We start from the raw sequence: 21,541 nt of genomic DNA on the forward strand, positions 1-21,541 counted from the left end.
GCTTCTCAAACATCAGTGTGCGCAAGTCACCTGGATCTCATCAAAATGCAGATCCAGTAGATCTGGGGTGGGGCATAAGGCTTTGCTTTTCCAACGAGCTCCCAGGTGATGCTGCTGAGGCTGGTCCATGGGCCACACTGTGAGTAACAAGGCTCTAGTGTTGTAAGCTATACTAGTCATGAGGGCCATAGACAGCCCATATGACACCTTCTGCAAATTAGAAGAAGGTGCCCCCTTACTGTCTGTGCAAGCTATGCACAGCTGGGCTTCAGTGGCAACAACTACCCTGGCCATCTGCAGCAGCTTGCCGGCCACCATTGCTAACAATTAGTATTTCCACCATACTGGGTATTAGTAAGTGTTACCCAGAGTCTTGGTTAACACAAGACTCTCCCAGTCTGCCTTAGCCTGCAGCTAGGGCCAAGGACACCTCTCCAGGGCATCCATTCTGCCTGACTTAAGGGACCAAAGGCTTTAGAAGGTCCTCTGAAGGATGCACCTTGGAGGTTATGGGCCATTCATCAAGGACACGTGCCTGTTAGAGAAATGTGAGGTCCTTTCTCCCCAGGCCTGAGATCCAGCTTCAAACAAACCCCGCATTCAAACCCCAATGTGCAGTTCTCCAGCTCAAAATGTTTCAGAAGAATGAAGGTGTCAACTGGAGGCAGTGAGGTGTGCTGGGAAAAACCTGGACACAGAGTTTGACAGGCTGGGTTCAAATCCCTGCTGTGTCACTAACAAGCTGTATGGCAGTGGGCTAGTTACTTAACCTCTTTAACCTCGGTTTCCCGGTCTATAAAATGGGGGTTCTGACATTAGCCTCTTAGGGTGGTGAAAATGAAATGAGATGATCTGTGTTGAAGCATCACTGTCTGACCCATGGTGGATGTTCTGTGAGTTTTCTTTGTTCTTTGGGAAGAAATATATGAGGGGCAAGTTTAGGGTTCATCTGGAGAGAACTGGTAGCTTAATTTTTCAGCAGCCCCCCAAAATTATAGATTCCTGGAGCAGTAAGGCAAGAAGGACCCTATCATGTCATCTAGTACTCATTCAATACCCTCACTTATAGATGGGAAGACAAAAGCCCAGAGAGAGAAGAGGACTTGTTTGAGGTCATACAGCAAATGGGCAGCAGATCCAAGACCAGAAGCCAAAAGGCCCAGGTTCCCTGGGTAATGACAATCTTTAGCTGGCAAGACCTGTACAACTGTGGGTCTCACCACCATCCACTTCCCCTCTCCTTCTGGACACAGAGCTAAACCACATTTCTGAGACCTATCCCCACCCCCACCTCCTGCATCAGAGGTCTGGCCAGAAGTGGAGTTCATCATCTTCCATGGTCTCTTCCCCCTCCCCAACCTCAGCCTATCAGCTGGAAGATGCCACTGTGGCCTTGAATCCACCAGAGGGCAGAGTCACAGGATGCAAGCATCCTGGATCCCCGAGTCACTGCTTGGAGGGGAGATGTCCAACTGGGAACCACCACAGTGGACTCTGCATAAGTGAGAACTAAGCTGCTACTGTGCTGAACCACTGAGATTTTATTTAATTGCAGTTAGCCTACCCTTGACACAGATACATTTTGCCACATCCTTTTTATTTTCACAGCTGGGACAACTCAATCTAGTTGAGCCAAAGTACGATAAATGCTTCAAACCCCAGTCCAGATGCAGGGGCGAGACGCTCTGGCTTACCATTGGTCCCGGGGCTCCACGCTCTCCAGGTTCACCCTAAAACAGGGAGACACAGACTTGTCACTCAGATGAACACGGTTTGCGACAGAAACAAGGATAGAATGTAAAAGATGTGTGCCTTCAGGGTCTGGTGACATAATTACCTTTTGGCTCCTCAGCCTTTCCAGAGGAATATCCCCCGTCAGGATGGCGCCTGGCTCTCCCTTCTCACCCTGCAATTCAGAGAACCTTTTGATGAAGCCGGGCCTCCGCCTCACCGCCTTATCCAGAGGCTCATAGCCATGATTTCTCTGGCCTTCACGCCACCTCTCCAACCCCACTGCCCGACATGACCTCTTGCTAGAATATTGCACAGCCTCCTAAGTCGTTAAATGTTCTCTGGACTGTTCCCTCCATGTACCATCAGTTACTGTCTGAAAGCACAGGTTGGGGTCCTGCAAGCCCCTCTGGGGCTCCCGCTGCTGCCAGATCAGCGTCCCCACTCTCAACCCTCCAGGAATCAGTCCCAACAAGGTCCGTCCCACCTCTGGCTGTGTGGCTCCCCCCTTAGAACCTCTGGCTCCTAATATATTTGGTGGCTTGCTTTCCTAACAACTCGACCTGAGATCTGTTCCCACCTAGAATCCTTAGTCTTGTTAAAACATCTAAAATTGGGAAAGTGATGACAGCATGAACAGTGGAGGCCTCTCCAACACAGGGGCCCTGAGTCTCCATGTGGAACTTTGCCTCCAAACTCCAGGCTCCTGTGCAAATGCTCACTTGATCAGGCAAAGTTATCTCAGTTGCTGGGAAATAGGGGTGATGGGTAGACTGGTGGCAGGGACACAGGATCCCGCCCCCAATCCTGTGCTCAGCAGGGCCATCTACTATCCCAGGAGGCTTCCAAGAAGATATATGTCCAGAGAAAAGGCCAGGGAGAGGAACCATTCAAGGCTCTGGCCCCAAACTTCAATGCTAGCCCCTGGGGAACTGGGCTGGACCACACAAAAGTCTCCCATCAACAGGGCTGGAAGCAGCCAAGGCAGTGGTGCCAAAGCAAGCCAAGCAGCCTCTCCTCTCCGTCCCCCAAGCCCACACCTGCTATTTGGATCTTACCACTTCTCTGGTGAGGAAAAGCAGTCCTGAGCACGCCAGCAGCAAGAAGAAGCAAGCACAAAAGCATTAGAGGCAGAGCGAGAGAAAGCGCGTTGGCTGCGAGGATCAGAGCAGACCTGCCTCGGCGCTCTTCCCAGTTTTCAAAGTGGCAGGGGATTAGGGAAGAGATGGCACGTAGGTCCCTCTAGATCCACCCGACCTTGCCACATAGAAAACAGAGCGTTTAAAGCAAGAGCCAATCCTGCTTGACCAGGCCTCCTCCCAAGCCGGAACTGCCCTGACCCCACGCCATCTCTGTAGGCCCGTGGCAGCAAAAGGCATCCCAAGACATGGTCCCATGTAACGCTAAACTCAGACCCAGCACACTGAACCCTCCACCCCCTGGAACTGTGGCCCAACAGACACTGGAGACTCTCTCCCCCTCTGTGGGGCTAGTGGGAAATGGTGGGGGGAGGAAGGAAAGAGAGTAGCCTAATGCTCCCTCCTCTGAGAGACACACACACCCTCCTTGACTCCCCAGGGCAGGCTCAGGGCTGCTCCCACTGGCTTTGTACAGACCCCCGTTACAGCAGTGACCACGCACTCTGCTGGCTGTCTGCATGTCTGTTCCTCACATCTTATTTCTCTACCCCTAGTGTCTAGTATAGGAAACCGGCTGGCACACCTTAGGGAATGGATGTAATCTGGATGAGTATATAAATGGATGGATGAATAAATGAATCCAATCCAGAATAACTGCAATCCATTTATGGACGTCACTCTCCCCTTATCTATAAAAACCAACTGGGAAATTAATTCTAAGAGGCAAATGTGGAAGGGTACAAAGGTCATTTCAATGCCCTTGGAATTTTCAGGAAGTGCTCTGCATGCTAAATGTTCCAAAACTTCTGGACCAAGACTGCCATCCAAGTGCGGAATGCCCCCGCTTATACTAATAATAGTTTAATAAAATAATGATTTCTAAATATTAGCATCACTGTATTCATTATTTATATTCATTCATCTTTTCATCCAACAAATGTTTCAAGTGCCATTTGTGTACCAGGTGCAGTGCTAAGTACTGGAGCTACAGAAAAGAAAGTGGATGTGCCTGCCCTCGGGGAGTGCACACTCTAATGCAGGTGCCCGCGGGCAGTTAGACAAAGCACAGCGTTCAAGGGAGCGTTGGGTTGAGTTCTCTTTCCAAACTATGATGAAAATCTGTTTCTCCCCCCACCTCACCTTCACCCTGGAGGAACCTTGAGATCATGAAAGTTAACAGCCGGGGAGTGACTGCTACTAGATACAGTGTTTCTTTTGGCATGATGAAAATGTTCTAGAATTAGGTAGTGGTGATGGCTGCACAACCTTGTGAATATACCAAAAATCACTGAATTTCACAATTGAAAGGGGTGGATTTTATGGTGTGTGAGTTATATCTCAAAATTTTAAAAAGTTAACAGCTACTTTCAGCCCATTTGAAATATTTACCAAATTCTAGAGCACAATCCCACCCAGATAGCTGGGCCCTTCTTACCTGTTCTCCTTTTAGTCCTGGAAATCCAGGCACACCAGTGTCACCTTTTGGTCCTCTGGGTCCCTAGAAGGAATCATTGGAGGGTATTCGGTTGTTTGTTAAGATTAAAATGCTTTAACTAAACAAAGTTGTTGTTGTTCCAAAAAGTAAAAGAGCACAGAGTGCCAGTGGAAGTCACAATTAGTCACGATGTTTTCCTAATATTAAGTGGTCTAGAAATTGTGGTCTGGTGGAAAGAAGACAGCACCGAGTGTTAGGGGGCCTGGAGGCCCCACTCCTCTTTGAACTGTGGTTTCCTCCAATGGGCACCATTGAAACTGCCTGCTGCCTCTGCTCACCCATGGGTCCTCGGGGCCGTCCTGCAGCCCACTGCCCCCATCATTCACCCTCCATGACTCCTGCCCCTTCTCTGGCTCCCCACTACCTACGGGATGGGATCCAAACACCCTAGCCTGACACCCGAACTGATCCCAGCCGGCCTCAGCGCCTCATCTTCCACTCCCGTCACTCCACCAGGGGCGAGCCTATCCCCTTAGCCTCTCTGCACCCCTCACCCGCCCGCCACCGCCATTCCCTCTGCAGAACCAGAATTCTGCACACCCGGTCAGAGGTGACCTCGTCTCAACTCCAACATACACTTAATATCTGTGACAATGACTCACACAGCCAGACGTCTGCCCCCAAAAAAGAGTTTCAACACTTTATTGCAATTTACCTTTTCACAAGTCCCTACCTTCTGGGTTAATGCAGTGGCCTTCAAATATTTGTTATTATTATTTTTTAGCAGTGAAACTCTTTTCATTCTCCTTTTTCAAGTAAAGTCAAACAAACGCCCAATGTATAAAATACGTCAAATGGAGCCTCGGCAGTGGCCTGGATCCTGCCTACTTGGCCCCCTCCTTACTCCTGAAGTGGTCCCAAAGGCTCTTCTGAGGAGCCTAGGGCTCCCTCGGGAACACAGAACCAGTCATCTAGAGAAAAATGTGTCTGGAACACACTCTGGCTTTGGAGCAGCCAAGCTGGGGCTGGAGATCAAGCTCAGAGTTCTGGCCTCTTCTCTTCCTAACTAAGAGGTCTTCTCCATGGCTGCCACCCTCTCCTGTTTTTTAATGTCTAGTTCCCATGTATTTTTAGTGTCAACATAGCACATGCTCCTTTTAAAAAATGTAGAAGTGCAGAAAAGTATAAAAAAAAGAAAAAGAGATCATTATAATTCTACCATCAACAACACATTTCTATTACATTTTTTGATAAATTTCCTTCATTTATCCTGGAAGCAGCGCATGTCACCATTGGCATTAGGCCTTTCAGAGCTGCAATGTATGGAGAAATTGTGCAGATTTCACTCTGGAGCCTTGGGCTTCAGTGCAGGCTCAAACTTTTAGACTAAACTGATCACTTTCTACGCAGAAATGCATTTTCACCTTCCATGGTGGAAGCCCCATAGCGTGGTGCACACAGACTATTAATTTTGGACTTCCAGGCTATGATTCCCCTCTCTCCATCCTCCATCGCCACCATCTTCTCTCTCTAGGGATTTTATCTACTCTGACTCTATCTATTTGAAATGCTTGATTCATCCACTCATTTATAGGTAGCCAACCACAGACTCCAGCTCTGGCTCTGGCTGCCCTGGGCTAGAAAGAGATGAACAAGACCTGACCCCCTGCAAGCTGGTCACAGTACAGTTGAGGAAAAAATGATAAGGTTACAAATAACTGTTATTCAAGGCAGAAAAGAACGACAGCCGAGGTGAAAATAAAGCCCTATGGGATTCAAAGGAGGGAAGGGTCACTCCAGATGGGGGCTACATGAACGAGGAAAGGCTCCATGAACAAGACGGCGCTAGAGGTCAGTTGTGCAGATGGAGAGAAACAGCATTCCAGGTGGAAGGAACAGAATGCACACAGCCTCGGGGCACAAAGGAAGATGGCTACTGTGCTACTCACTGGAAATCCTGGCAGCCCAGGCATGCCCTCGGGGCCCTGTGACACAGACAGACAAAGCAGGCAGGTTAGGAGCAGCATTTCCAGGCCAGCAGGAACCTGTACCTCAGGGGCCCACTCCCTCCAGCACCTTCCAAAGGCCCAAGCATGTTCCCACACAGTGGGGCTCAGGATCCATTTTGCAGGGGATGCCGAGGCCCGGGAGGGGAAGGAACTGTGCAGTCACACACTAGTTAGCACAGAGCCAGGAACTGCTCAGGAGTCTGGAGCCTCTGCTCCCCCGAGCCAGGACTCTCGGCACTTTAAGTCCCAGCCTCCTCTTCCGTGAAATCACTCAGCGTCAGAAACCTCTGCGGCAATGAATGCAGTGCTCAACCTCCACAAATATTCTCAGAAAACAAGTTCCTAAACTCTGAGGAGTGGGCCCAAAGGGTGTGCTGTGGAATTTGGGGGTGGAAGTGGGGGCAGTTGGTGAGACTCAGTTCTTTTCCCTCAGCAAGAGGGAGAATTTTAAAGGACCAGCCATTTTAAAGGCTCCAGGCAACAGAAAATTTGTGGTTCACTCCACGTGGGGCCAGGACTCTTTTTCCTCCAAGCCCAGATACCCACATACCTATTAAAGACATAAGAGTTTGGCAGAATACATATATAAAGAGAGATATAACCGAATGGCAACAACTTTCTCAATATACTGTACAGTCGTCCCTGGGTATCCGAGGGGTATTGGTTTCAGGATCCCCTGTGGATACCAAAATCCGCAGATGCTCAAGGCCCTTATATAAAATGGTGTAGTGTTGGCATATAACCTACATACATACTCCATATGTTCATACACTTTAAATCATCTCTAGATTACTTATAACACCTAATACAATGTAAATGCTATGTAAATAGCTGTAAAACCAATGTAAAAGCTATGTAAATAATTGCCAGCATGCAGCAAATTCAAGTTTTGCTTTTTGAAGTTTTCTGGAATTTTTTTTTCAGCACTTTTTATCCAAGGTTGGTTGAATCTGAGGATGCAGAAGCAACAAAGGACTTAGATAGATATATATATATATATATATATATATATATATATATATAAAATATAATATAATATATACATATATCTATATGGTGTACATATAGTAGAGTGGAAAAGTATAAAGGTACAGCTGGGAGGGAACTGCCTCTGAGTAGGAAAATCTTGATCTTCCGTTAGGGACGAAGGGGACCCTTGAGGGCCTGGATTTGCCAAACAGGAGGACAGGGATTGGGACAGAAGGAGGATTCTCAGTTGGGGAAAAGAGAGAAGGGGTGGGGGCAGACAAGGCCCAAGGACTCTTAGAAGAGAGATGTTGATTCTTAGATCTGAGGCTGTCTGTGTTTTGCTTTAGAATTAAGCCAGCTAACACTCTCAACCCCCAATAGTATGGGAAAAACTTTTGTGAAATGACTTGCTTGTTTGCTTTAGGGTTTGCTTACTGGGGTGTTTTGGATGATTTTAGTAGAAATCAAGGAAAGGGAGACCCACTGGATGTAGTATAGAAGAGACAGTGAAATGACCCACCAACAGAGGCCACTCAGCAGAAGGAGATACTGGCTTTAAAGGAATCGTGCAGATATTTGCAGAAGCCTTGGGGAGAGCACTGAATTCTCCCCAGGATATGGACAGCAGAGGTTCAGGCCAATCTCACCGGGGAGTGCAGGGCGGGTGGCCCCGGCAGACACCTGGACTGCACAGCTGTGGAAGTATAAGCCTCAATCTCCGTGTCGGCTTCCACAGAGTGCCACAGTTTGCAAAGCAGTTTTGCATCCATCACCTCTTATAAGCTGCCCCAAAGGCTGGTGAGGTGTTATCAGAGAGACGATGAGAGTCTCAGAGCATTATGTAGAGGAGATGGGGCTGGAACCCAAGGCTCCTAAGGCCAGAGCTCTTTCCTCTCTCCCCAGCTGTCACCAGCAGATATGGAAGATGCAGTGTGGATTCATTGCACAGACTGCAGGAGGAAGCTTCCTTCCTCTTAGGTCCTGTTGTGTCATGGACTGACGCTGTGGACTTGCAGAAATAAGGTAGCATCTCTGTGTGTTCCTGATCTCTAAATGGGGCCAGAAAGACTGAAGCCAGTCACGTTCCCTCCTCATGAGCCAGTTTCCCCATCAGCACAAGGATAGGTCTCTCTAGGCTCCTCCCATTCTGGGAAATGAGATCATGTAAATAAAAGCATGCCCAAAGCACTGCTCAGACATCAATCAATTTGTTACTTATGATTCTCTGATTTCAATTACACATATTTCTGATGCAAGGGACTGGAAGCTTCCACTGCATTGGACAAAACTCCCTGCACAAATCAATGTGACAGCAACTTCTCAGAAATGCAAAGCTCTCTTTCTATTCTACACTTCGAGACACTCTAGCTCTATGCTTCAGGAGCTCAAAGGATTCCAAACCAACCCAACTTAGTTTCAGCTGGGGTGTCTGGGTAGGACCCTCACTCTAGGGCAGCTGTGGATACACACCGGAGGCCCGATGAGCTCAGGAATGTCCGAGAGATTCATGAATCCATGGGTGATGTTGATCAAAGGCTGAAAAGAGAAAAATCAGACAAAGAGACAGAGGGTGGCACGTGTCCCACCTTGCTCCCGGCAGTGAGGCTTTAACTGAAGTCACCCCGCATGGCAGACACAAGCAGACACTGACAACACCCACCCACTGCCAACACACCCATCCCTCCCACTTACAACACAGCCCTGAGCCACCTTATAACTTTCCTCTTCGATTAATCTTAAAATTGCACCATACATAAATGCCTTTTTTCTTTTATAATTTTAAATATATAAATTTAAATATTATATTTATATGTTATATAATTATAAATTAATAATAATATTAATACCCACAGAAAACAGTGTTGTTGTGTGTGTGTGTGTGTGTGTGTGTGTGTGTGTGTTTGTCCATGTGGTTATTTTATATAAATGGCATCAGGTTGTAGGTATTATTCCTCAACTTGCTTTTTTCACTTAATCATACAGCATGGAGGTCTTTCCATATGGAAGTTTTCGGTATGAACATTTTTAGCTTTAACAGATTGCCAAAGAGCTGTCTAAAGGGGCCGTACAACTTACACTTCCAACAAAGTATGTGAGATTATCTATTTCACTCCACCCTTACCTATACTTGATATTTTTTAATCATACTTAAAAAAACAAAAACAAAGAAAACAAAAAAAACTCTAGTCATTCTTTTTTCCACTTATTTGGGACTTTTTGTCTTTCTGTCATGTACCAGTATGACATTATTTCTCTTGGAAGGGCCACAGTTTCTCACAAATGTGATGTTCTAATATTCAGTGGAGTGTGATCGTGTCCCAGCCCACATCCCAGTCTTCTCTCCAAATTTCCATCGCTCTCCACCCCCCCCCATGCCCGTCAGCTCCCTGTGCCTTGGACACACCCATGTTTTTCTCTTCTGTGCTTCGGCTCAGAGTGTCTTGACCACCTGAGTTCTGGAAGTCCTGTCCTCCATACTTACCTGGTGAATCCTTCTTAGCTTTCAAGTCCCTGCTCAAGGAGACTTCTTCCAGAAAGTCTTCCTTGATTTGTCATACCCTAAACCATCTTTCCTCCCTCGTTCCCCAACTTATGTTCCTTGCCTCTCGGTTACAGCTCTGTTACACTCAGTCTCCTGACTGCAAATGCTGCCAACCAGAAGAGAGGGTTCTGGACACACTATGTGTGACAATAGTGGTACCAGGGTAGGAACAGACAGGTGGGCCATGCTGGCAGGTAGGAACTCCAACACCAGATGCCAGCTATGTGCCCCCTGCATAAAGAGCAGCCCTGAAGGCCCTGAAGTTGTGGACAACCTTCCCTCCCCTTTAGCAAAAGCAGCCATGCTGGTGATACTCACACTAGATAAGACCTCGATGCGCCCTGGTAGCCCCCTGGGCCCAGGGGGTCCCACAACGCTGGCTCCATCCATCCCTCTTTCACCCTGGATATAGCAGTGAGAGTGGAAAAAAATTCACTGTATGTGGATAATGCTCCTAGAACCAGGCTGAAAATTTCTCTCACTCCCACTTCAGATCTGTGACCTCACCTTGGGTCCCTGGTCTCCTTTTTCTCCTTTGGGACCCTGGCAAAACAGACAAACAAATATTCTTTGGGTTTTTTTCTATTCACTTTGCCCACTCTCCATCTATCCTCCCATCTTGCCATTATCCCTAAGCTCTTACAAGGATTTTGTCCCAGATAATGGGAGCAAAAGATGAGGGGCAAATTCTCCTTACAGAGTCAGAAGGAAGGAATATCTCACAGACAGTAAGAGGACCAGAGGCCCTCTCCCAGCACGGAGTGAGTGTCCTTTTGACCCTGAACCCAGAGCCCTCTGCATCTGGGGTGTGGGGGAGGTCTTCCTATTCAATCACGGAGGGGGCTGTGCTGCTCTCCTTTGCGAGGCTCAGCTCCTCCTGCACTGGTGTGCTCAGCTCTGGGTACCACTTGGATCTCAAATATAATGAGATCCTGGGGATTGGTCCTCTTGAGAGCAGGTATCATAGCAGAAGATGGACAACACCTCCCTGGGGGGTAGATGTAGTGGGGAAGGGTACTTGTTAAGAGCATGGGATTCTGAAACGGGGCAAAGTGTGAGTCTTGAATGGGCAGCAGGAAGGAGGCAATGAAGCAGAGATGCTTGATGGTAAGGGACTGCAGAGAGAGAGAAAGATAATTTTCAAGTTTTCCCACAAGATGTTTTGTGCAAAACCTCTGTGCTACTCCTCAAAGAAACAAGCTATAAAGAGCACCTGGTCTCCCCACCACACAGCTGGAAGCTGGAGGCGCAAAGAGGGTGAATTAGTGAAAGTAGCAGAGCCAGGATGGCACCCCACAGCTTCTCCACTCCAGTGTGACAGCATGACAGTCCTCAAAATGAAGGTGTAAAAAGTCAACCTACACTTGAAGCCGTTGGTCCAGAGATTCCGGGCTCAGGCAACAGCCTGACGCTCCCAGAGCCTTCAGTATCCTAGGGAAGGAAGAAGAATGAGAATTTCAGTACTGATTCCCGAGCACCTCCCTGTGCCAGGTGTGGTGCTGGGAGCTGGGGCTCAGTGGGGAATCAGCACCACCTTGGCGTTCAGTTAGCTGGCCTTTCCAGTAGTCCTTAGCGCACGTTGTTCTTTAACCACAGAAAGGAGGAAAAGTACCTCAAATCCAAGTCCCATTGCACATCCAGGGCCTTGGGGCCCAGGGGGTCCAGGGGGCCCTGGGGGTCCCATGACCCCAGGAGCGCCAACTTGTCCATTTTTCCCTGGGGGTCCTGGTAAGCCTCTGTTGCCGGGATCACCCTGTAAGGAAGGGGACAGGCTGATTATCTAGCCTTGGAGTCACTCATGGAAGGAACAACATCCGCAACTGAGTCAAAAAATTGTTCTTTGAACTTAATTAGATTGTTGGATTCTCTGATCAGCGCTACTTAATTGTACAGAAACAGCTATCTTGCCAATTGACATTTCACTTGGAGATAAGCTAATGGCGCTCATTGAATGAATTAGGGTGGAGGGGGTGAGAAAGGAGAAAACCTGGTGGGTTATTCACTCTGCTCCAGCTGTTCTGCCTTCCCCAAGCAGTTCCTTCCAGATGTTTCTCTCTGATCCATGACATTTATATATTCAATACTCTAGCCCAACAGTTCAATTATACTAAACCCAGAGAGAGGGGAGGAAGGAGGAGAAAGCTTTTTCTTTTTCATTTTCATTTTTTACCTTTTCACCAACTGAGCCATTAGGTCCTCTTGCTCCCTGAAAAAAAAAATGGGGGCCAAATTAATATATATTTCATTAGGTATGTTTAAAAGAAAATGCAGGATTACAGACTCTTAAGTAACAGGACATTAAAGTGGGACTCTTCCTGCTCAGTTCTGACTGATGTCTCAAACCTGAGCCCATTACAGTAGTTGTGAGTTTGCTAAGCAGGTCATGCTGAAAGCTTGTGAAACCCATCTTCCAACTATTATCTCATTACCTACCTCAAGAGTGAAAAGGAGAAGTTGAAGATTAACCAGGAAGAGATTGTAGAGGAAGAATTTCCTTGGAGAGCTGTCAGTGTACTGGGTGGGCCCGATTCCCCTCCTCGAAGCCAAGGGAAGGGACTTCAAGAATTTGATATGTATTCCCTAGGCTTTTGGAGATATGTAGATGATGGCTGGCTCTCTTCTGGAAAAATCTAAAGACCGAAAGCTGGCTGGAATAGCCCCAGAATGGGGGTCGGGTGGGGGGGGGGTTCTCTAAAGCAGGTTGCGTGTCCACCACCAGTGGGAGACACAGTACAGGTTTCCTGGGGGGTTAGATGTGGATCCCAAGGAAAGGAGCCAGCTGCGAGCTCAGATAGAGGGGAGCACCAATGGGGGCTGATGGTCAGGAGTGGTCAGCCACAGGAGACACTGCACTACAGCAGAGGACTGCAGTCGGGGGCCCCCAGCTAGAGAACCTCCAAGGAAACCACAGAAGCACCCGCAAGAGAAGAAGCCAGCAATTGCATGGCCACACACAAGGCCCTGACACCATGATACACCCGCCATCTAAGGCTGTGCCTTCTCCCAAACCCCTCTTTCCCTGGGCCAGATTCGCCTTCCTATATCAAATCCATAGAGATGACAGAGTGGATAGTTCCAAAATAGTCATGCTCAAAAATAAGATGGCGAGTGATACTGAATCTGAAACAGTGAGGAATGGCAAAGAGAAAACATGGGAAGCTGAAGCCAGAGGCTTCAGTGGTGGAGAGAAACCACAGGTAGAAAAATATCAGGCAAGGGAGGAGTGGAAGCCAGGAGCAGGGTGTGGCTCTGACAGGGAGATAGGTTGAAATTCTGGAGCTAGATAGCCATGGAGCCCTGCCCATCTCCCCTCACCTCCCACTTCCACTCCTGCTACAAGGATAATAAGAGTCATTTACTGGAGCAAAGGGATAGGGCAGAGCCCCAGGTGGCTAGTGGACCCTGGGAGGTCCAGGGGTACCCCAAACATCTAAGATCAGCTGTTGAGGTGCCCTGCCTGCTGGCACATCCTACTCCTCCCGTCACCTTCCTGAAACCTGCAGAAGTAGCTACCACCCAACTCCCTAGTAATTTGTACAAACAGAGGCAGGAAACAGACTAAAGAGGGATTCCAATTTCTAAAGCAAACACACAAACAAGAAACACTACACATTTGAGGAAAGGCAACACTCTGAAAGAGAAACAACAACATCAACCATGGAAGGTTTCCTGAGGAAACAGCTAAGAACACGATCCAATCAGGAGTCTAAGTAAATACTATATATTCTCAGGGAGAAAAGGGAGGATATTACAGCCAAGAAACAAGGACAAACTATTATGAAATAAGAACAGTGGTTATAGAAAAGAATCAGGGCTTCCCTGGTGGTGCAGTGGTTAGGAGTCTGCCTGCCAATGCAGGGGACCCAGGTTCGAGCCCTGGTCCGGGAAGATCCCACATGCTGCGGAGCAGCTAAGCCTGTGTGCCACAACTACTGAGCCTGCGCTCTAGAGCCCGCGCGCCTAGGGCCTGTATTCCGCAACAAGAGAAGCCACCACAATGATAAGCCCGTGCACCACAATGAAGAGTAGCACCTGCTCACTGCAGCTAGAGAAAGCCCGCACGCAGCAACAAAGACCCAACACAGCCAAAAATAAATAAATAAATAAATATTTTAAAAAAGAAAAAATCAATTAGAGACCTTAGAGACAAAAATATATAACTGCTGAGAGAAAGTACTCTACAGAAGGGTTGAATAACAGAAGAGACACACCTGGAGAGAGAATCACAGAAATAATCCCGTTACTCTATGGGATGGTGGGAGGAGAGGGGTGCTTGCAGACGGAAGCAAGCCTGGCTGGCTAGACTCTGTCACTTCCCTGCCTGCTGGTCTGACCTGGGAAAAATTAAGTGTGACATTTTATCCCGGGCAGAAACAGAAAGAATCGGGTTCCAGTTTTGTTGCCCAATCTGCAGGCTACAGTTCCTGTGTCTGCTTTTCTTGGGTGTGACCAGCCACACCATCTTCTGCTGCCTGACGCAATCTGTCCTTGAAGGAAGTACCAACCTTATGCATTTTTCAAGTAACAAGTCAAATCACAGTCAGGGATATTGTGAAATAGAAGTTAACTTAGTCCCATCTCTTGACTTTTGGACTCTACCCTCTGAAAACATTATTATTGCGTTGCCAGTTGACCCCGTTCAAGAAAAAGATGTTCATAAAGTAAAAAACTATACTTTTTCAATTGCCTTCCTGACTCTTTTCAAATCAAGAGTACATCTTGTAGCAGTTTCAAAGGAAGTTCTAGAGGTTATGTGGGACCTTGATTTATCTTTCTCAGAAACAGATGATTTTATCCAGCTTGTACATATGAAGGCAGGAAATGAGTCCCCTGTCACTGGAGGTGTGTAAGCTGAGCAGAGATTGTGGAGGGGCATCAAGGATCAAATATATCATTGGATCTTATGTGGTGTTACATCCCTGAGATTATTCATTTTCTTTAGCAATTTTTGTTATTTCACATTCAGACTATTCTCCTTGGTTTACTTTTTTGGGGGGCGTGGGGGTGGGGGGTAAATGTCATGTGCGAGGCTTTCCTCCAGCTCTCCAGATGCAAATTTCCAAGTCCTTCTAGAGTCTACTTTTCCTTGACCAGAAAACATCATATACACACAGGGCAACAAGTTAGGCCTCACAGCAAATTCCAGGAAGAAAAATGTGATTTATCTGCCACAATTAGTCTGGGTAAGCCTGCCGCTTTGCGCACAACCGAGTGTCTGAGCAGCTGCAGAGTGCGCCTGTGAGGGTGTTTGTGTGCGGATGTGGGCATGAGCGTGGGTATTTTTAAGTCCGAGACCAGCCAGGGAGGGGTGTGTGGGGGAGGGGTGTGGGGGGAGGGGTGTGTGGAAGGGGTGTGGGGGAGGGGTGTGTGGGAGGGGTGTGTGGGAGGGGTGTGAGGGGTGTGTGTGTGGAGGGGTGTGTGGGAGGGGTGTGTGGGGAGGCTGTATGGGGGAGGGGTGTGTGGGGGAGGGGTGTGTGGGAGGGGTGTGGGGAAGGGATGTGGGGGGAGGGGTGTGGGGGAGGGGTGTGCGGGGAGGGTGTGCGGGGAGGGGTGTGCGGGGAGGGTGTGCGGGGAGGGTGTGCGGGGAGGGGTGTGCGGGGAGGGGTGTGCGGGGAGGGTGTGCGGGGAGGGGTGTGCGGGGAGGGTGTGCGGGGAGGGGTGTGCGGGGAGGGTGTGCGGGGAGGGGTGTGCGGGGAGGGTGTGCGGGGAGGGGTGTGCGGGGAGGGTGTGCGGGGAGGGGTGTGCGGGGAGGGGTGTGCGGGGAGGGGTGTGCGGGGAGGGTGTGTGGGGAGGGGTGTGTGGGGAGGGTGTGCGGGGAGGGTGTGCGGGGAGGGTGTGCGGGGAGGGTGTGCGGGGAGGGGTGTGCGGGGAGGGGTGTGTGGGGGAGGGGCAGGGCAGGGAAGCTGGTAAGAAGAACAAGGAAGATGAGAGTAAGAGTCTTGTGATGTTTCCTGCAAAATTTAATTTCTTATGAAACAGTACGTGTAAAATGAGTTCTATAAAGCTCGACAATTGTTTCTTTCTTCTTTTTCTGAGAAATGAGCTTTCCACGAAAATCGAGTTACTGTTTCAATAAAAATACTCCTGAGAGCTGACGGAAACTGGAAATTCAGTGACAAGCATGGTGTCTAGGGAGTCAGCACTTTCCACAACTCCGTCCAGGTGGGGTACACAGAAGGCCTCCACTCCCCACCCCAGTGGGGAGGCTCCTCCCTCCTCTGAACCCCAGTGAAGCTCATGACTACATCTCTAGAAGGAAGCTCACCTCATCTTTATTGCCCCCCTTTGCAGAACATGGGAATGCAGTAGGGGCAGGAAACCCCCCCCCCCCCACAGCACCATGTAGCTTAACAGAAGACTACAGGGGCTTACAGAGAAGGGAGAGACTGAGGGCGTGCGAGACTCAGGAATGGAGGGTGAAAAGGGCACCTGAAGAAGTTTCATTCATGCATCAAACTGCTCACAGAAGCCTGGGCTAGGTTCTAAGGATACACAGACAGTGCTCACACCCTGCTTGTAAGGCTGGGGTTGGGAGCCGACTGGTAAGCGAACAGCGTCAGTGACCCTGGCTGGAGGGGTCCCGCAGAATCAGTACTGTGCTAACGGGAAGCAGAGGAAGGAGGGGTGCTTTCTGCTCACCGAGTCCAGGAGAGCTTCCCAGAGGGTATATCTGAACTGGGCTTCTGAGAATGAGGAAAGGGAAAGGACAGCCCAGAGAGGAAACCACAGGCCAGGGCCAGGAGGCTGTGCAAGCCCAGAGCCTTTCAGTAGGGCTGGCTGGCTGGCCTGGAGGCCGGGTGTGTAAGGGGGCAGCGGGAGGTGGAGCTGGAAAGGTAGGTCGGGAAGGGCCTTGAAGGTCTGCACATAGTGAGGGCTCTGTCCTGCAGGCAACGGGGAGCCGCTGGCGCTCTCTCAGTGGAGAGGGCAGTGAGTGCTGACAGCCTGCTCTAGGAAGATGGACTGGGCAGGTAGCTGGAGGCTGGATTGTGGGTGGGGAGAAGGGGGCACCAGCGAGGAGCCTGATGCCACACTACAGGCGAGGAGAGATGAACGTCAGGTCAGGGTGGAGAGAGAGGTGGACATCAGATTGGCCAGTCTTGGCAACAGATGGTTCATGGTAGGAAAGGGAGAGGAGGGAGGAGTTAGAGAAGACTCTGCTTTTGAGTCCAGGGGACTGGGTAGATGGCAGTGCCATTCACGGAAGCTGGGGACATGCAGGAGTGGGCAGGGGAAGGCGCTGAGTGCCGGTTTGGGCATAAAGAGCTCTGGAAGGGGGAGACATCCAGCACGCGGACCAGAATGGGATCAGAGGCAAGGTCAGGCTTAGAGGTCAGAGAGGCAGGGTGGGCCTGGTGATTCCCCGTGTTGGAACCCGCCCCCCTCTTCTCCGTACCTTCTCCCCTTTCATTCCAGGAAGGCCGGAGGCTCCATCAAGTCCAGGCTTTCCCTCAGGGCCCTGAGGAACATCAAGGATAATCAGCCCACAACATCTCTGAGAAGAATCAAATATGAACCCTCTTTGGAAAAGGAGGCCAGGGCTGGGAAGACCCAGCGGGTGAGGCCAGTGGGTCCAAAGCCTTGTGTCAGCCCGTAGCAGAACACCTGTCCTGGCCCCAGTTCAGCCACGGCCGGCTGTGCATCTGTGGACGAGGGTCCTTCACTCTCTGGGTTGCATTTTCTTTTCTGTGGGGAGTCAGGGGCAGGGCTGGACTAGGTGATTTGTGGGGGCCTCCCACCCCGGGCCCAGCGCTGGTGCTCTATGATTCCAAGATTCTACATGAGCCTGCATTTCCTATACGAAGATAAAGCAGCGAAACAATGTGTAGGATGATGTTTTTCTTGGCTGCTGCTGTTTTTTTTTTTTTAATAAATTTATTTATTTTATTTATTTATATTTGGCTGTGCTGGGTCTTCATTGCTGCACGCGGGCTTTCTCTAGTTGTGACAAGCAGGGGCTACTCTTTGTTGCGGTGCACGGGCTTCTCATTGCGGTGGCTTCTCTTGTTGCGGAGCACGGGCTCTAGGCACTCAGGCTCAGTAGTTGTGGTGCACGGGCTTAGTTGCTCTGCCGCATGTGGGATCTTCCCGGACCAGGGCTCGAACCCGTGTCTCCTGCATTGGCAGGCGGATTCTTAACCACTGCGCCACCAGGGAAGCCCGGCTGCCGCTTCTTATGAGTCTTAGTAATGTCTCAACTGAGGAGGAATTTGTTTACAAACGCTAGCTAGCTCCTCACTCCCTGTCGTAAGCCTTAGCACTGGGGTCTGCAGTCTGTACCCCCTCCCTGGCTAAAGGAAGCCCCATAGGCACAGAGGGGCAATGGTTTCGGCAGCTCACCGGGGGACCAGGTTCACCAGCAGGTCCATCTTCTCCAGGGGATCCAGGGGGTCCCGTGAAAACATCAGTTCCTGGTTTTCCTGGAATCCCAGGTAAGCCAGGTGGGCCTGGGGGACCTGGAGGACCCTAAAAATAGACACCTTGTTAAGAAACAGTGCAGGAGGGGACAAATACATATGTTCCATTCACTCCATTTCTGAAAACAACTCTACAAGTAGAGACTGGTATTCCTACTTAGAAGATGGGGAAACTGAGGCTTAGTGACATGATGTGACTTGCTCAAGAGCTCACACACACAGCTAATTAGGAGAAGAGCTGGGATTTGAATCCAGGTCTTTTTAAGCGCATTATATCATGTTTTCTCCCTAGATGTATGTACATAATAAAAATATAATTTGTTGGAATTCTCAGAGATGCTCTAATTTAGTTTTCTGATTACCTGAGAGGTTAGTCCAAAACTGCCTATTGTTAACCCTTATTAAAAACATCCCTGCAATGTACTAGTCTCTTTAGCCTCGGGCTGGGTTGGCTGATGCCACCAGCTTGGAAGTCCCAGCTGGGTCCCGCTCCACTCATCCAGTGAGTCCTGAACCCTTCCAGCCCTGCCATGATGAGTGAGCAGAAGGGCAGCCGAGTGGAGCCTTCTAGGTGGGGATTCAGCACAAGGGCTCAGAGGAAGGGATGGAGATGAGGTTGGGGCCCTGGGGACAGAGGCACGAGATGCAGCTGAGAAGAGAGGTGCTCCCAGGGGAAACCTAGAGGGACCAGTGGGGGCCCAGCCTTGGGCAAGAGGCTGGGGGAGCAAGAGGTGCCAAAGAGGCAGAAAGAGTGGTCTGGAGAGGTAGGGAGGGGGCCACCTCAGGGTAGGAAGGATTTTGAGAAGGGTCTGGAACCAAAGTGTGAAATGCTACCTAGAGAAGAGGCCAGCAGGTCTCTGTAATGGGTAAGGGGGTGGGGGGCAGAGCCAGGTGGTAGAGGTGAATGTCATGGGCATACCTGCTGTGGAAGAGCCTGCTGGAGAAGGCTACCGGGGGAAGGAGGCAAGTGGCAAAGTGGGGCACCTGACTATAAACTAAGGCTCAGACTCACTTAAAACTGATGGAAGACGGAAATGCCAAACATATACAAATGTGGAGGGGAAAGTAGAGGGAGTCCCAGGAGCCCACCATCAGCCGCAAGAGTTATCAACGGTGGCAATCTGCTTTCATCTGTTATCGGCCCCTGTGTCCCTCCCTCCTGGATCCTCGTGAAGGCTGCCCCCGACACTAGGCTGTTTAACCCTTCACACTTACTCTTAACAGTTCCTCGCTGCGCACTGGGTCACCAGAGCCGACGTCCAAGCCCCAGCCCAGGCTGGAGCCCTCAGCCTCCACTCCCACCTGTACAGAGAAAAAGTTCCCACGGCTTGGTTTCACCTGCTACTCTCCAAGGACAGCTGTGTCACTGAAAGTCTTCCCATATTCTGTGGCCCTATAACTGCTGCTGCCAACTCTGCTTCTGGCTTTTTCTCCTGGTCCCCTCTACAGTTGCCCTCCTCCCTCTCCCCCTCCCAGCTGTGCGGCCAACACACAGCCAGTCCTCAAACACAGGACAGTCTTTCACAGACTCTTTTGCTGCCTTTCAAATCCCTACTCATCCTTCAAGGCCCAGTTCCATGGTCACCTCCTCCATGGAGCCCTACCCAACCCCATTTTCAGAGAGAATTCACCTCTCCTACTCTGTGTTCCCACCAGCCACTGTGGGGGTCTGGATTTAGCAGTAGGACGACCTGACTTGAAGCTCAGTTGTGCGTGTGTTGGTCCCACTACGCTAGGACTCCTCCAGGGCCGGCCCAATCCTGAGATACCTCTGGGTGCCCAGTGTCCAGCATGAGATCTGACACTGAGAAGGCACTCATTATGTACTTGTTGAATGCCATCAAATTCCTCCAAGGAACAAAAGGAAACTTCCAAAACACCTTTCTGGTACTTAGTTCCTGAAGATGGGAACCAGGCAAGGCCTAATTCAATCATCGAATAAGGAAGAGCTGGGTTAGGGGTTAGAGCTGAGCTTAGGCAGATTGTGGCAGTGTGGGCATGTAGGTGTTCTCCGGGAGGTGAGGATATAAAGGCGAGGAGACAGGAGGCTGTTGCCAGCATCCAAGGGATGAGGAGGTGCTGCACAGCTAGACTCGGGGGCTTCGGGACTGACTGGATTGAGGGGGGGGGCACTCGAGGATGTTTCCTGGCTTCTCTCTTCATGATCAGGAAGATGGGGTACCATTCCCAGAGCAGGGGAACCCTAGGGGGAGAGCAGGCCTGGAAGCACGGTGACAAGCTCAGTTTGGGATGTGCTTAGTTTGAGGGACCTGGGGGTCTTTCAGGGCACAGGATATAAACGGGATGTAAATAGTTTCTGCTTCTGAACTCTCTGAGAGAGTCCTGGTACAGGAAGGAGAACTGAGCTCTGACTGGACGGCACTTGGGGGCAGACGGGAAGGATCCACCTGTGGCTGTTTCGTGCATCCCCGGCCCCTGCACACTGTGCATGTGACAGCCCTGGGTGGGAATCTCACCGTGGGTCCAGCAGGTCCAAGGGGGCCAGGAAGCCCCTCTCCAGCTTCACCCTAAAGAGAACAAGATGTCAGTGGAACACTGGGCACCCCTCCCACTCTCCCCTCCTCTCTCCCGAAACTGTGCTTATTTCAAGAGGAGGCTTACGCAGGAGTTCTATATACCTAATTTGTTGAGCATGTACTACGTGCCAGGTAAAGTTTTCCATGTATTAATTCATTTAATCCTCACCACATCCCAGAGAGAAAGTTCTACAATCCCCATTTTATACATGAATAAACAGAGAGAGGGGTGTGGCAGAGCCAGACATGAATGCCCCTCTCACCCACTGCCTTGGGTGACTCTGAGTTTCAAAATGAGCCAAAAGATATTCCAGAGTGGGTACTCCCAAGACTGTCCCTATTGTGTTATTAAACTGTCTGCTCAGGAATTGGGGCACCCATTTCAATTCATCACAAATTCCTGACACAGGCACTTAGGGTGATCTATCTTCATTACTTATGTGCCATGATGAAATCCTGCATGTTCGTCTCTCTCTTTCACCTTTCTCCCCACACCTCTCTCCCCCTCTCTCTCTTCTTGGAGCTTTTTAAAAATCTCATTGGATGGGAATTCCCTGGCAGTACAGTGGTTGGGACTCTGTGCTTCAGCTGCCGTGGCCCGGGTTCAATCCCTGGTTGGGGAACTAAGACCCCCACAAACATGGAGAGGCCAAAAAAGAAAAATTAAAAAAAAAAAAATTGTTTTAAACATCTCATTGGAAAAGTCAGAAGCCCCCTTGACGGAAAAACCACCATGTATTAGGAACCTACCAACCCTCACAGTTC

General features: G+C 49.8%; 1 protein-coding gene across 7 annotated transcripts in view; it reads right to left on the minus strand.

Annotated features, from left to right (window-relative positions):
• The window catches only part of COL15A1 (collagen type XV alpha 1 chain), a 98,794-nt gene that overhangs the window by 23,534 nt on the left and 53,719 nt on the right, over nucleotides 1-21,541 (minus strand). For 4 of the 7 annotated variants that reach the window (XM_082468553.1, XM_082468555.1, XM_082468556.1 and 1 more), the window contains 14 exons: nucleotides 20,717-20,767; nucleotides 19,455-19,541; nucleotides 18,163-18,288; nucleotides 17,219-17,281; nucleotides 11,996-12,031; nucleotides 11,438-11,578; nucleotides 11,188-11,256; nucleotides 10,333-10,368; nucleotides 10,144-10,227; nucleotides 8,754-8,819; nucleotides 6,255-6,290; nucleotides 4,306-4,368; nucleotides 1,838-1,906; nucleotides 1,695-1,730 (listed from right to left, as the gene is read on the minus strand). In XM_082468553.1, coding sequence (XP_082324679.1) covers nucleotides 1,695-1,730; nucleotides 1,838-1,906; nucleotides 4,306-4,368; nucleotides 6,255-6,290; nucleotides 8,754-8,819; nucleotides 10,144-10,227; nucleotides 10,333-10,368; nucleotides 11,188-11,256; nucleotides 11,438-11,578; nucleotides 11,996-12,031; nucleotides 17,219-17,281; nucleotides 18,163-18,288; nucleotides 19,455-19,541; nucleotides 20,717-20,767 — 963 coding nt within the window. The remainder of the gene's footprint in view (nucleotides 1-1,694; nucleotides 1,731-1,837; nucleotides 1,907-4,305; nucleotides 4,369-6,254; nucleotides 6,291-8,753; nucleotides 8,820-10,143; nucleotides 10,228-10,332; nucleotides 10,369-11,187; nucleotides 11,257-11,437; nucleotides 11,579-11,995; nucleotides 12,032-17,218; nucleotides 17,282-18,162; nucleotides 18,289-19,454; nucleotides 19,542-20,716; nucleotides 20,768-21,541) is intronic. The other 3 variants (XM_082468558.1, XM_082468557.1, XM_082468554.1) reach the window with 1 other exon arrangement.

The sequence above is a fragment of the Balaenoptera physalus genome (genome assembly GCF_965194825.1).
Source record: "Balaenoptera physalus genome assembly, chromosome: 7".
Taxonomy (NCBI): Eukaryota; Metazoa; Chordata; class Mammalia; order Artiodactyla; family Balaenopteridae; genus Balaenoptera; species Balaenoptera physalus.